This window comes from Hyperoodon ampullatus, assembly GCF_949752795.1.
Source record: "Hyperoodon ampullatus genome assembly, chromosome: 7".
Classification (NCBI taxonomy): Eukaryota; Metazoa; Chordata; class Mammalia; order Artiodactyla; family Ziphiidae; genus Hyperoodon; species Hyperoodon ampullatus.
In genome coordinates this window covers 102,055,259-102,070,442 of record NC_136920.1, presented here as the reverse complement: position 1 = coordinate 102,070,442, position 15,184 = coordinate 102,055,259, and the positions used below count along the sequence as shown (strand labels likewise).

At 37.1% G+C, this 15,184-nt stretch overlaps 1 protein-coding gene across 1 annotated transcript; it reads left to right on the top strand.

The window, feature by feature from the left end:
* Positions 1-3,533: 3,533 nt before the first annotated feature.
* Positions 3,534-3,785, top strand: LOC307056487 (diphthamide biosynthesis protein 3-like; the record flags this gene model as incomplete). The annotated part of the gene is made up of 1 exon (XM_079709304.1): positions 3,534-3,785. The coding sequence occupies one exon, from the start codon at positions 3,534-3,536 to the stop codon at positions 3,783-3,785; it is 252 nt and encodes an 83-aa protein (XP_079565430.1).
* Positions 3,786-15,184: the final 11,399 nt, after the last annotated feature.

The window sequence follows — 15,184 nt, the reverse complement described above, 5'->3', positions numbered from 1 at the left end:
TTGGTGTCCATACATTTGTTCTCTACATCTGTGTCTCTTTGAGCCAATCTCTCAGAAGAGTAGGTACTGAAAAGTCTTGACTGCAGAATATGAGATGGAGTAAAAGGAAGAAAGGCAGTTTAACAGCGAGTCAGGTGAAGGAGGGGAAGAATAACTGGATATGTATTTTATGAAAAGTCAAATGATTAAAAAAATGGCCATCCAATATTTACTGATTGAGCCAGCAGTTAAAGGTGGACTAGGCACTGACCTGCTAATGTTACAGCACATTAACTTTTTAGTCTGTGGTTTGGCACAATGGTTATTGTAGTAAAAGGCTTTTTTACATTAAGTTGTATGTAAATGTACATTGAAATGCTATACATACAGATGAGCAAACAGAACACTAATGGAAAACAAAAAAAATGTGGAGGACTAGGTCTTGGAATAGAAAACTTTTTCTACAGGATATGGGAAGCAAGTATCAGACATCCTGGCCTCAGCTCTCCCAGCTCCCACCTTCCTGTTCTCTCAGGACACTTAAATAAATTCTTTTTGTGGTTTAGCCTAAAAAAAAAAAAATCATAGTAGTAACCAAAAATAGGATTGTTGGGTGGATTAATGATAACTAATAATAAAAGCAAAACATGTGAGGGAGTTGATATTGTTCTTGGTTTTCCACTCAAGAGCACAGAATTGGATTATCTTTGATTTGTAACACACCCTCATCACGGGTCTAAGCATGGTCCTCTTTTGTTTTTATTTATATAAACTATGTATTTATATATGAATTTGCTTATTATTACTAATAATTTAAATACATGTGAACCAACCACCCAATACAAGAATTAGAACATTAACAATCATTTACACCCACCTATGGGCTTCTCCCCAGTCTATTCCTCTACTTCCCCTTCCTTGAATCTTGCAGTTATTATTATAACTTGTTTTTTGAAATTATAGCTTTATCACATATTTGTATTCCTAATAATTCTATTGTTCAATTTTCTTTGTTTTCAACATTATAAAAGAGCCTCAGGCTCTATAAAATCTGAGGGAATTTCCTTTTTAAAAAAATTTTATTGCTCAGGTTATTCATATTTTTGCTTCTAGCTATTTATTTTGCTATATAATATGCCATTGTGTGAAATTACCACAATTTATTTATCTGTTTTCTATTGATAAGTATTTGGGTCGTTTCAGGTATTTATCTTGCTAAGAGTGCAATAAGTGCTGCTGGGAACATTCTTGTTTATGTCTCCTATTGTACATAGAGTTTTTCTTGGGTATATACCTAAAAGTAGAATTGCTGAGTTAATATGGAAATGTTCAACATCAGATAACAACAAACTTTGCAAAGTGGTCGTACCCAGTTAATTCACATTCTCACCAATATGTGGCATTGTCCACTTCTTAATTTTTGCCCATTGAATGGGTATAATTTGGTATCTCGTTGTGGTTTTAATATGCCTTCCACAATAAATAATGAAGTTGACCTTCTCATAATGATTTTATTGATCATCTGTGTTTTCTCCTCTGTGAAATTCCTTTGTCCATTGTCTATTGGATTGTTTGCTATTTCCTTATGAATTTGAGGAAATCTCTATATATTCTTGCTATTAATCCTTTGTTGGTTAGTTGGGTTGCAAATATCTTCTTCCAGTTGGTAGCTTCTCTCTTTTCTTTTCATAAGATATATTTTGGTGTTCAGGTCTTAATTTTAATGTCGTCAGATTTCTCTTTTATGGTTAGAGGGTTTTTTATGTGTCTTTAATAAATTCTTCCCTACCTCAAAGTCAGAAATGTATTTACCTATATTTTCTAATAAAATTTACAAACTTTTACTTTTAACATTTAAGTCCTTAATTTATCTGGAGTTCATTTTTACAAATGACTTAAGGAAGGAATCAATATCATTTTTTCCATTATAAATCACCAGTTTTTACAAATACATTTATTGATTAGCCCCTCCAATCTCCATTGATCTGCCAGGTCACATCTGTCATATACCAAAATTCCATATATACATGGGTCTGCTTCTGAGTTTTCTACCTGCCCAAAAGTTTATTTTTCTATTTCTGAACAAATATCATACTATATATACTACAGCTTCAAAATAAACCCTGTTGGCTAATAAAGCAAATCTCCCCTCCCTACTCCTCTATAGAAATGTTTGACTTCTTGGTCCTTTATTCTTTCACATAGTTTTTTTTAAATTAATAATTCATTTATTTATTTTTGGCTGCATTGGGTCATCTTTGCTGTGTGTGGGCTTTCTCTAGTTGTGGCCAGTGGCGGCTACTCTTCGTTGTGCTGCATGGGCTTTTCATTGTGCTGGTTTTTCTTGTTGCTGAGCACAGACTCTAGGCGCTCAGGCTTCAGTAGTTGTGGCACGTGGGCTCAGTAGTTGTGGCACAGAGGTTTAGTTGCTCCACGGCATGTGGGATCTTCCCGGACCAGGGCTTGAACCCGTGTCCCCTGCAATGGCAGGCAGATTCTTAACCTCTGTGCCACCAGGGAAGTCCTCACATAAATTTTAGAATAAACTATCACATTCCATTAAAATCTGAAATTTTTGTTGGAATTGCATTAAGTCTATGAGCCAATATGAGGAGAATTGAAATATTTATAATATTAAATTTTTTTCCATTTAAGAAATAAGAAATATGCATCATAGTATTTCTCTTTATTTATTTAGGACTTCTTTAATGAATCTCAATAGTTTTAAATTTTCTCCAAGGAGGTCCTGCACATCTTTTTTAAAATTTTTATTCCTATATATTTGATTTTTTTTAATATATCATAAGTGATATCTTCTTTTAAATTACATTTTATGGTTATTTGTTACTGGTGTATAGAAATGAACTGACCTTGTTAAATTCTCCTATTATTTCTAATAATATAATACTTTGCCCCAGGTGTCTTTGATTTTCTATGAGGCTATCATGTCATCAGCAAATATTTCGCAATTCTATTTCTTCTTTTCCAATCCTTATGCCTCTACTTTCTTTTTCTTGCCTTATTGTACTAGCTAAAACTGTCAATACAAGGTTGAGTAGAAATGATCATACTGGGCACCCTTAATTATTTTTGATGTTAAATGGAATGCTACTATTGTTTCCCCATTAAGTATAATGTTTGCCATAACATAATTGTCCTTCAGTAGGTTAAGCAAATTCTTGATTTGCTAAGAATTTTTATCATGAATTTATGCTCGACTTCTATGAAATATTTCTCAAAACCTTTTAAGATAATCATGTTATTTTTGTCCTTAAAGCTGTTAATGTTGTGAACTACATCTATGGATTTTCTATAATCCACTTGTACTCTTGGGAAAACCCTACATGGTATATTCTCCTTTTATACTCTGTTGGACTTAGTTTGAAAATATTTTATTTAGGATTTCTACACTTAAAACCCTCAGGAAATTATCTGTAATTTTCTTTTCTCATATTATCCTTGTCTTGTTTGAAGATCAAGATTATATGGCCAAGTTGGACATGCCCTGGCCTGGGTCGGACAGCGGAGGTGACAGACCTCTGCTGGCCCCAGTAATGATGGCGATGTTTCATGACGAGGTGGAGATTGAGGACTTCCAACATGACGAGGACTCGGAGAAGTACTTCTACCCCTGCCCATGTGGGGATAACTTCTGCATCACCAAGGAAGATTTGGAGAATGGGGAAGATGTGGCAACGTGCCCTAGCTGCTCTCTCATTATAAAAGTGATTTATGACAAAAATCAGTTTACATGTGGAGAGACAGTCCCGGCCCCTTCCACCAACGAAGAACTAGTTAAATGTTGAAGGAGACTTTAGGACTCCAAAGCCTGAACTTTTAGGAATGAGCCAAGCTGGAAAACTCAAATGCAAAGTCACTGGCTTCTTCATGGGGACAGTCATTTTTTAGTTTGCTGGTCCATAGAGTGTGGATTCTTTCCATTGGCGGCCAAGTTGGAGAAGCAAGTCCACCACATGCCATACCTGGATTTTATGCCTAGAACTTTGAATTGGACGTGCTCTTAATTTTCCATCCAAACTTAAAAGAAGATAATTTCAAATCAGTACTTTCTTTCACTAAGTTTTGTTATTTTTATATCTCACACCTAATTACTTCACTATCTGATAACAGTGTCATCTACCTCAAAGTCATTAGGATTCTTTAATTTAAAAAGAGATTTTATTTTTTAGTTGGTTAAAAAAAAAAGATTATATGGCCTCATAAATGAGTTGGGAGTATTCCCTCCTTTTCTAGTCTTTATTACAGTTTGTACTAAGTTTAATATGATATGTTCCTTGAAAGTTTAGTAGAATTGCCTGTGAAACCACTTGGCCTAAAGTTTTATTTGTGAGATGATTTTTTAAATTGCTTTAATTTCTTAAAGTTATGGCACTATTCAGGCCTTCTACTTCTTCTTAATTCATTTGGTAGATTATAGTTTTCTAGGAAGTTGTCCATTTCATTTTCTTCAAATGCATTTCTATAGTGTGGAGATGATATTACGAACAATGACATTGACATATTTTGCTCTCATCTCATTCATGCTTCAGACTCCTGAGGTTTTGAAGTTGAGATTAAAAGATGATAAGAAAATACTAGTTTTTAAATTACTTTTCTTTTTTTTCCTTGATCACTCTTGCCACAGGCTTGCCTATTTTATTAGTTTTTTCAAAGAATCAACTTTTGGTTCTGTTGATCTTCTGTATTGTTATTTTTGTTTCCATTTCATTAATTTTGCTATTATTTTTCTCATCTCCTTCCTTCTACTTTCTTTAAATTTATTCTGTTTTTTTTCCTACCTTAAAAAAATGTCTAACTTAAAGACACCACCTTTTGATATTGTGTAGAAATTAAGTCTAGGTTATGGTAGACATAATTTCTCATTTTCTTTTCTTTGGTCTTTGGTAGTTTTTGAAAGACAACACCAAACTTTATCCAAGTATTTAATTATCTTTATGTCATACACCTCTAGTAGCATCTCCTGGATTTGCTTCTTTTCTTATTTAAGGACCTTTTCCAATACTCTTTTCAATATGGGTCTTTGTGTGACAAACCTTTTGAGGCCTTATGTGCCTGAAAATATTTTTATTATACCCTCACATTTAAATGACAATTTGGCTGGATATAAATTTAGGCTCAATGTTCTTTTGTCTTTTCAATATTTTAAAAATATTACCATTATCTTCTTTTTGTTCATGAAAAGTCTGAGATCCTTGTGATTCTTATTCCTTGGTGATTGATCTGCTCTATCTCTCTAGAAAATTTTAGACTTTTATTTTTGCCTGTAAAACTTCCATTTCATTATAATATTGCCAGGGTTAGTTTCTTCTTATTGCTTTTGTTTGGAACTGCATAAATACATCATCATTCATCTTTCTTTAATTCTAGGAAACTTATTTCCATTTCTTCAAGTATTTCCTTTTCTCCCTTTTTATTTTCCTCTTCTCCTGACACTCCTATTTTCTGTGAGTTGAGGTTCACATTCCAATTTAATCTTCTTTATCTCTCAGCTTTTATTTCATATATTCTTTTTCTTTATTCTTCCTTTCTTCCTTCCAGAAGAGCTCCTTAATCTGATCTTCCAGCTCACTAATTTGTTTTTCAGCTACATCTATTCTAGCATCCATCTCTGTTCTTTCTACTATTATGAACATATTTTTCATGCCTAGTATTTCCTCTTGACTTTTATGATTTCCTTATCAGTTATTTATTATGCTTATTTTATATTTGTTAACCATTGGATTTAACATATTTGCTTCTGGTGGCATCTGTAATCCAGGTTGTTGCTTTCTTTTCAAGTAGTTTTTCTCCTGAGATGTCTCATTACTTTGGCTTTTGAGCATATATTTCTCTGATGCTATCAGCTGTTCTGTCTTAGCATTTGGTACGGGAAAAGACCAAAGGGCATATCCCAGCCTGTGTCAACATCCGTGAGATCAAGGATAGGGGAAGGGATAACATTAGGGTGGAGAACTCCAAGCACCAGACTACATAATTAATTGCTCAGGCTGTGTATCATGCCACCAAATAACTCTTAAGATCAAGGCCCTACTTTTAGAACCCATCCCACCCTCCACTCCTCAAGGAGAAGCAGCCTTAAAAGGAAGTACTCCTAGGTGCTAGAGGGAGTTGGGGGTAGAGGGAGGTGTGAGTAAACATTCAAGGTCCATCAATCCCCACCAGTTTTCCACACTCTGGCTTTTGTTCTGCCCTGATTGTTATTCTTGAGGACACTTAGACCAGCAGTCTGAGACTCTATCGCTAATTTCCACACAACTCTCCTGCCCTAGGCTTCAGATGTACACACACACACACACACACACACACACACCAGTTCAAAACAGGCTTCCTTGTCCCTGGGGATTTCTCTGGAGTTTTTCCCCATTATTTCCTACAGTTCCTCTGAGATTGATCTTGGAGTCAGCAGCCAGCCTGTGGTAATTCTCTACCTTGGCAAAATTGGACGTTTTACATAGGTTTATATTAGACAAAATTGTGAAACAAGTGTACCCTGGAACTTTAGGTGCAACAGGACAGCCCAATATTCAAAATCTCCATTACAATGCTTGCCTACCTGAGCCTCCCTTTCCCATCATCAGCCAAAGGTCTCTGCTATTCCTAATGGTCTTCATATTCCATTAATGATGCTTATCTTTTCCCTATGCAAACACTGAATTAACCCAATCATGAAGCTAATGGAAAAAAATGAGAATAGCAGAGTACAAGGAGGCCTAGAGACTTTCTCTCCAGGTAACAAAAGTGCATTTCGATAGTGGTTTTTGGAAGGCTATTCATTTACTTTATTTAATCCAAAGGAATAAGGTTGTGTAGAAGGAAGGAGTAGGCTGCTGGAGGAGACCTTTTAGACAAATATAATCATTCAGCTTTCAAATTTCACTGCGTATAATCACACATCCATATAACATTATAATTCTTGTTAATGCTTATAAGCTAACAACAACAATAGCATGTCAACTTTTCCCATTTTAAGTCTAATGGATCAAAATGTACTTCATGATTTATAGGACCTTATGTAATATGGTCCTAACCTACCCTTTCAGCCCCATGCCTCTATCTCTATTCTTCTATTCAGTTGGAATGTTTTCAGCTTCTTCCCACCTCAAGATATTCAGAAATCTTTTACTTACACTGGTAGGTCTCTCCCCACCTGTCATCCCCTGGCTTACTCCTACTGATTCTTCAGCTCTCACCTTAAATGTCACTTCCTTAGGAAGACTTCTTGACCCCAACCCCCTAGACTGAATCAGGACCCCATGTTACACAAACTCATAGCAAGAAGTAGTTTTCCTTTAGAGAATTTATCATAATTATAGTTAACTAATGAAATATGTGACGAAGAGGAGAATTGGTATAATATTCTGTGAAGTAGAAAATGAAGAATTTTTATTCATTTTTTTGAACACATATATACTGAAAACTTACTGTGTTCCAGGCATTGTGTTAAGTAACTGGGAATACAGTGGAGAAAGAGGTAGACCATTCCTCTTCACTTTATCATCCATTCTTGAGGATATCCCCGGGATATTAGGATCACCTAAAATAATATCTCATTCAAATATACTAGCATAGATATAACTCCTTCTCAAGAAATTTCATGTCCTTACCCTCATCTCATTTATGCTCTAGACTCTTGAGCCCTCCATTTGCCCATCAGTCTCCCTTCCTTTTCTTATCTTCTCTTTTTTCTCTATCCAGACTACATGATACTTGTTTTCAGTGTTTTTTCTTGCCAAATCCTCAACTTCCTTGACATTCTGTAGGATCCACTCAGCAAGCTTAAGCCCTGTATCAATCTGACACCCAGGTTACAAAAAGTCCCATGACCATATGGATTGGTATTTCTACCAATTCATGTTTTTCTCGCTTCAGCTGGAGATTCTTATTGCTCAGGAAGTTTTCTATGTGTTCTAATCAATTTCCTCTCCCATTCTCATAGCAGCTTTTTCAAACTTTCACAACTCATCTATATGCTCCAATGCCCCACTCTAACACTGCAGATAATCTGCTTCTTACTTCACAGAGGAAACCGATGCCAAGAGTAAACTTCCTGGACTGCAAACTACCTACTTACCTGCAGTCAAAATTGCCCTTGCTTCCTTCCCCCACCCACATCAGAGTAAAGGAGGCATCTCACCTCCTGACTCTTGCATTCAAGATTTCATTGCCTTCCATAGATGATCTCTAATCACCTTTATTTCAATCTTTCTCTCTTCTTACTCTTTCCAAACATGCTCAACTTCCACCATTTAAAAATAAAACAAAACACCGAACTTCTCTTGACTCTGCATCCTCTTCTATCTTCGTTCCTCCACAGATAAATTTCTTGAAAGAACAGTCTACATTCACTCTTCTTCACCTCTTCCCACTCACACCAGTTTGGCTTCCGCCCTCAGTACTCTGAAATCCTCTGCAAAGATCATCAATTATCTCTTCATGACTAAATCCAATGAATTCATCTTTATCTTGCTTGACATCTTTTCAGAGATTGAAAGTACTCCCTTCTTCTTGAAATTCTCCTCCTTTAAACTCTCTTTTCCCTAGACTTTTAAAAAATATTTTCCCATCTTGATCCATTCTCCTTTTATTTCTCTGGCCTCTCCTCCTTGGCAGGGAGGCATACTTCTCCCTATTTGACCACTCCTGTGAGTGCTAAACAAATGCTGTAGGATTCTGTCTTCTCCTTCACTCTTTTTGAGGGGGAGGTAGGGGGGGAGTTTTTAATTGGCTTGTTTTTGTATTTTATTATCTTTAGACCAGGAACTAAGCAAATGAATATATTCCTCAGTCTTGAAGACCAAAAATAAATGCAAATTTTAAAATAACTTTTGTAGTTACAAATATAAGAAATTTAAATTCAACAAACACTTAATCTAAAAGTATCTGCTAAGGTTAGGTTAAAATTAATAGTCACCAAAATTGGATATGATTATATTAAGAAACTGAAACTTACATATTCACAGCTCCCAAAATATACCTACGAAACCAAAAAGAACAGGTCCAAAAAGAACTAGTAAGTTAGAGGCTAATATAGTGCCAGTTTTCATAATATAACACACTTTCCAAGACTGAAGATTAGAAAAGAATGACTCTTTACTTACTTGTAAGGTCTATTCCCTTAAGAGATGAGTCACAATGGCAAAAACTCAAAACCTGGCCCCCATGAATCTGTGGGCTTATCTCCCTGAGCTGTAAGTAATAGGCTCCTAGACTAGACTAGCAGAAGGCAATAAGTAGCTGCAACATCTTTGCCTTCAATCTTGATATTCCCATTGCATGATGCCTTCCACATCCTTGACTTCAACTATCAGTACTCTCAAGTCTCTAAATTTTCAGCCTAGATCTCCTCGCCAAGCTCCAGAATTATGTATCCAGAACTTGTCAATGGCAGGGCAGAATATCTGACTCCTAGCACAACTCATTTTGCTTCAGTAGACAGACATAATATATATTGATTTCTACAATGATTTAACAGGCTTTCAGAGTATCTTTATATGTATTAGAGAAATAAGGACTGAATGTCTGAATGAAATTGATTATATGCGCTTTGAGGGCTGGGTCCTTATTTCACCCACCTTAGTGCCCAGCAGAGTGAATGGCACATGGTAAGCTCTCAGTAACTGATTGCATCTGTTCACTCCTGTTAAAAACCTGGTAGCAATCTTCAGCATCCCTCTCCCAATCCTTACATCTCATCGCTGCCACAGTTGGAATCCATCGCTCCAGCAGTTTCTTGCCCAGCTGCAACTTTGCAGCAGTCTGGCTAGAAGGGGAAGAAGGAGCCCTCCATGACCTGGTCCCATGTATCTTCCCGTTCTATCTGTGGACACTCTCATCATTGAGTCTCGACATTCACAACTGATGGTAGGTACCTGAGCACATCTTGTCTCTTCATAGCTTCGGGACTATTGCTCATGCTGTTTTGTCTTCAAATGCTCATCCGATCTTTTTTCAGCTGGCTAACTCTTAGTAGGATTTACAACTCTACTCAAGTTTCATCTTTTAGCAGCCTCTCCTGCGAACCCTTAAACTTAATTAATCAACTCTCCTCTGAGCTCCCTGTGCAAACCTCTTAACTCTCACCTCTTTCAGTATTTGTTTATGTATCCACCCTCCTCATAGTAATCCTTTGAGGCAGGTGGACTGTTTAACAGATGAGAAATTGAGGCAGAAAAAGGCTAAGTAACTTTCCCAAGGTCACCAGCTAGTAAGCAGTAGACCTACAAGTCATACCTCAGCTATCAGATTTCAGAGCTCCCATTCTAAACCATAAATTCTCAAGGAGAGAGACTGCACCTTATTCATGTTTGCATCCCCAGTGTCTACCATGGTGCATAGGACATAAATGCAATAAATGTCAAACTAAACGGCATTTGTTGAATTCTGCTGAAAAGTTAAAGGAATTTAAAAGATGACTTAAGATATGATCCTTACCCTCAAAGAAGTGCACAACTTAGTGAGGTTAAGGAAGATTAGTAAAATACTGCAATAATAGAAAAGAATGAACTAAAGGGAAAGTAACTGAGAGTGGGGTAGTTTATATATTGAAACACTGGTATTAGAATGTTGAGGACCCTCTTTAAAATCTTACCCCAGCAGCACTAGACATAGGATCTTCCTGGAACTCATGGTTATATGAAAATTCAAATCAAGTGAATGTTGACCCATAAATTGTTGGAAGTCAAATTAGAAGATGTCTAGTGACAAGCTCTAAAAGTCCGGCCCAGGCTTTGCCCTATTCACTAGTTTACCAATCCAGTTATGAACCTACTATGAGCCACACACTTGTACTAGGAGTGGTGATACAAAGAATAATGACTGCAATAATGACATAGAAAATGATGGTAGAATTTGCAAATGACTCAGAGAACTAGGATTAGGTAACATGATAGATGGCAGAGTAAAGAATCAAAACAATTTTATTATCTGGAACAGTGAGCAAAATCAACAAGATGACAGTTTAACTATCAGAATTTCCATTTACATTTTTAAAAAAGCAATTGCCCAAGAAAATGGCAACAATAATTGTTATTTTAAAAGACCCAGAGGTTTAAGTTGGCTTTAATCTTAACTGTAGGCTGTGGCTGCTAAAAAAGAAAACTAGCACAATCTTTGGCTGAACTCGTACCAGCAGAGTGTCTGGATCAAAGGAGGGACTAGTCAACGGCCAGTATTCGATACCGCTTAGACTGCACCTGGGTTACCGCATTCAGTTTTGGGAATGATACTTTAAGAGAGACTTTGACAAACCAGAGACCAGTGAAGCACAAGAACAAAGAGTAGTGGGCTAGAAACATAGTCAACTAGCTAGTGAATTTAGGAATGTTTTGCTTGGAGAACTGAAGAAAGAATATTTTCTAATGATATGAACTGTCCCACATAGATTACATGTGAGACATGTAGTGAAGCATGAAGTATGAAACAGTAAACCAAGGCTTGATGCCATCTGTCAAGTGTCTAGGGATTTCTGTATCAGATGGGAAGATGAACTCATATGATTCTAAGATCCCTTTAAAATTTAAGATCCTAAGGAAATCTGTCATCTGGGAGGAGACAAAATTTTTGAAATTATTTCAAAAGCTTAGAGAGAACCATACATTTTTTCATTTAGAGAAGATCCATCACAGCTAAAACCACACTTAAAAAATTAAAACCAGGGCATGGTTACCCATCCCTTAAAAGAGCCAAAGAAAGCTTTCCTTAAATAATGTCAGTCCTCTAGTTTATTTCCATAATGGTACCTTAAACATAGTGGCACCCACATGTTCATTAACCTGACAGATTTATGCATATTTCAGGAATACCTGTATTTTATAATAATAACAAGTACTTGTAATTGGCACAGGTCAGTGATTTGGATTTTTCTGATGTACTTTCTGCCTTCTGTAATATAAAAAAAAAAAGTGTTCATTCTAGCTTTGTAATCTATTTTTTTCTAAGCAAAGTCATTTAATAAAGACTTCACCAATTTTCGATTTGAACTAACTCTAAATTCAGGCCTGAGCCTACCAGTGTATTGACTTTTCTTCAGTCCTGAAATGATAAAACAGTAAAAATGCAGATGTTGTTCATGATCAAGGAAACATACGATACCTGTTTTGTTTTTCAAGTTCATGAGATCTGCTTCAGAAAAATATGTACAACACTACGAGCCACAAAGTTTTCTTTCCTCATATTTCAAATTATTCTTTCATTACCTCTTTGCTAACTCCTCTCCCATTCCACATTTTTATTCTAAGTCCATTTTATTCTAAGTATGTTATAGAATTAATTCTTATCTCAGACTTTCACCATTTTCTTAATTCTTTCTATGAGTACATACTTTTGCTTTTTAAAGTGTAATCTTAACATTTTTTTTTAGTAACTCAATGGCAAATATAGTGGACTCACAGCCTTAGCTGGGAACGTTGCATTTTAAAGGCCAAGCAAATAGGAAATTTGATGACTAGAGCACTCTACCTCACCAATACAAAAACTGGAGATGAAAAAGGTGGGAATTGTAAAATTATTTTCCCTTTTCTCCCTTTTTCCTTATTCTTTTTCCCGAGGGGCAGGGTGGTGGTGGTGTGTGTGTGCATGGGGGTGGGGGGGAGGGTGGAGTAGGGAGAGAGAAAGAGGAAAGAAGAGAAAAAAGAAAGAGAGAAAAAGGCAAGAGGAAAGCAAAACTTGGATAATATTAATAATTGCTAAACTGTATACAATTATCAATTAATGGAAGCAAAAGCACATAAGAGACATACAGGGTTGAAACTGGAGAGGGAGAAGATCTTTGGGACCTAGGAAACAGAGCTGAATCATATATTCCAAGGTTGCAGTATTCTAACAGTGACATGTACTTCTTCAGGGTTACATTGACAACCTACCAGTAATTTTCAGTGGCCGCCCTGCTGCATTTCCAGGTGGTCAAGATTTATTTTTTGGCCCAGCCCCTCCTACCTCTCCCCCACCTCTGGCCTCTCTTTCTCTAACTTCTAGACATTCAGCACCCTCACACTGAACTCTGGTTTGCCAGAAACCTTTTGGTATTCCACGCCAATCCTTTCTCTTCTTTCCAGCCCCAAATCAAGTCTTATTCCCAGATCGCACAAGGAGGTAGTTGGCCTGATTATCTGATTAAAATAATCAGATAGAAATGAATCTTCATTTCTGTCCAAAAGACATACTGAATTTCTGTCCAAAAGAAGGAGATTGTTAGCTCTAGTGGGTCTCTATGTGTATTTTTTGGTTCTTAAGTAAATAGCTTTTCATCAGATTCCTAAAGGAACCCATTCAAAGAGCAATTAAAATACATTAATCTAATTGGAAAAAAGGTATACAGGAACTATTTTTGACTAGGGTGCATATGTGGGCTCCTGGTCTACTTAGATGAATCCTCATATACTACTGCCAGCGATCATCAGTCTCATAACCACCTCTCCTCAACCCCGGCCCCAATTTCCTTCTCACTTTTACAAACAACATAACTCACAGTAGAATAAGGTATTGCTTAGGAAGAGTGAAGAGCAGGGGCTTCCCTGGTGGCGCAGTGGTTGAGAATCTGCCTGCCAATGCAGGGGACACGGGTTCGTGCCCCGGTCTGGGAAGATCCCACATGCCGCAGAGCGGCTGGGCCCGTGAGCCATGGCCGCTGAGCCTGCGCGTCCGGAGGCTGTGCTCCGCAGCGGGAGAGGTCACAACAGTGAGAGGCCCACGTACCGCAAAAAAAAAAAAACCAATCCGCCTGCCAATGCAGGGGACATGGGTTCGTGCCCCGGTTCGCGAAGATCCCACATGCCGCGGAGCAACTAGGCCCGTGAGCCACAACTACTGAGCCTGCACATCTGGAGCCTGTGCTCCGCAACAAGAGAGGCCACAATAGTGAGAGGCCCTGGCATCACGAGGAAGAGTGGCCCCCGCTCAACACAACTGGAGAGAGCCCTTGCACAGAAACGAAGACCCAACACAGCCAAAAATAAATAAAAATTAAAAAAAAAAACAAAATAAAAGAATGAAGGGCAGAGGCACAGTGAGCAGGTGGAGGTCCTGAGAGCCAGACGATCTTACACAAAGAATATAAAATAAATTAAAATAATAACATGAAATTAATGAAATAAAATGTATACATATACAAATATATATTAATTTTAATTTAAAATTTTAAACTACAGAAGCGTTGCAAGAACAATACAATGAATTACCATATACCCTTTACCTAGATTTATCAATTTAACATTTTGCCACATTTGCCTTATCTACCTTTCCTAAACTATTTGAGAGCAGGTCCCATATATCAAAACTTTTATCCCTAAATACTTCAGTGTGTATCTTTTAATAAGGGTACTCTTTTTCATAACAACAGCACAAGCATAAAATTCAAAAAGCTTAACATTTAAATAATACTATTGGGACTTCCCTGGTGGCACAGTGGTTAAGAATCCGCCTGCCAATTCAGGGGACACAAGTTCAAGCCTTGGTCCAGGAAGATCCCACATGTGGTGGAGCAACTAAACCTGTGCGCTGGTTAAACAACTTAACTTAAACAACTACTGAGCCTGCGCTCTAGAGCCCGCGAGCCACAACTACTGAAGCCCGTGCACCTAGAGTCCGCGCTCCACAACAAGAGAAGCCACCACAATGAGAAGCCTGCGCATCACAAGGAAGAGTAGCCCCCTCACCGCCCCCGCTCACTGCAACTAAAGAAAGCCCAGGAGCAGCAATGAAGACTCAACGCAGCCAAAAATAAATAAATAAATTTATATAAATAAATAATATTATCCAATATGCAATCCATAGGCAAATTATCCAATATGCAATCCATAGGCAAATTTAATAGAAAATAATCCTTTCTAGCACTTTTCTCCCAATCCAGGGTCACATATTGCCTTTGGTGACATGTCTCTTTAATCTCTTAAATCTAGAACAGTTCCACAGTCTTTCAGGACACTGATCCAGACCAATGGTTGGATAGAATGTTTCTCAAGTTGCGTTTTTTTCTGATTGTTTCTTTGTGATTAGATTCAGAAGATGTATTTTCGACAGGAATACTACAAAAAGAGATACTGTATACTTCTCAGTACCTTACATCAGGAGGTACATCATGTCATTTTGTCTCATAATTGGTGACATTAACTTTGACCATTTAGTTATGGTGGTGTCTGTCAGATTTCTCCACCGTGAAAGTACTGTTTTTATCCCTTTGTAATGAATA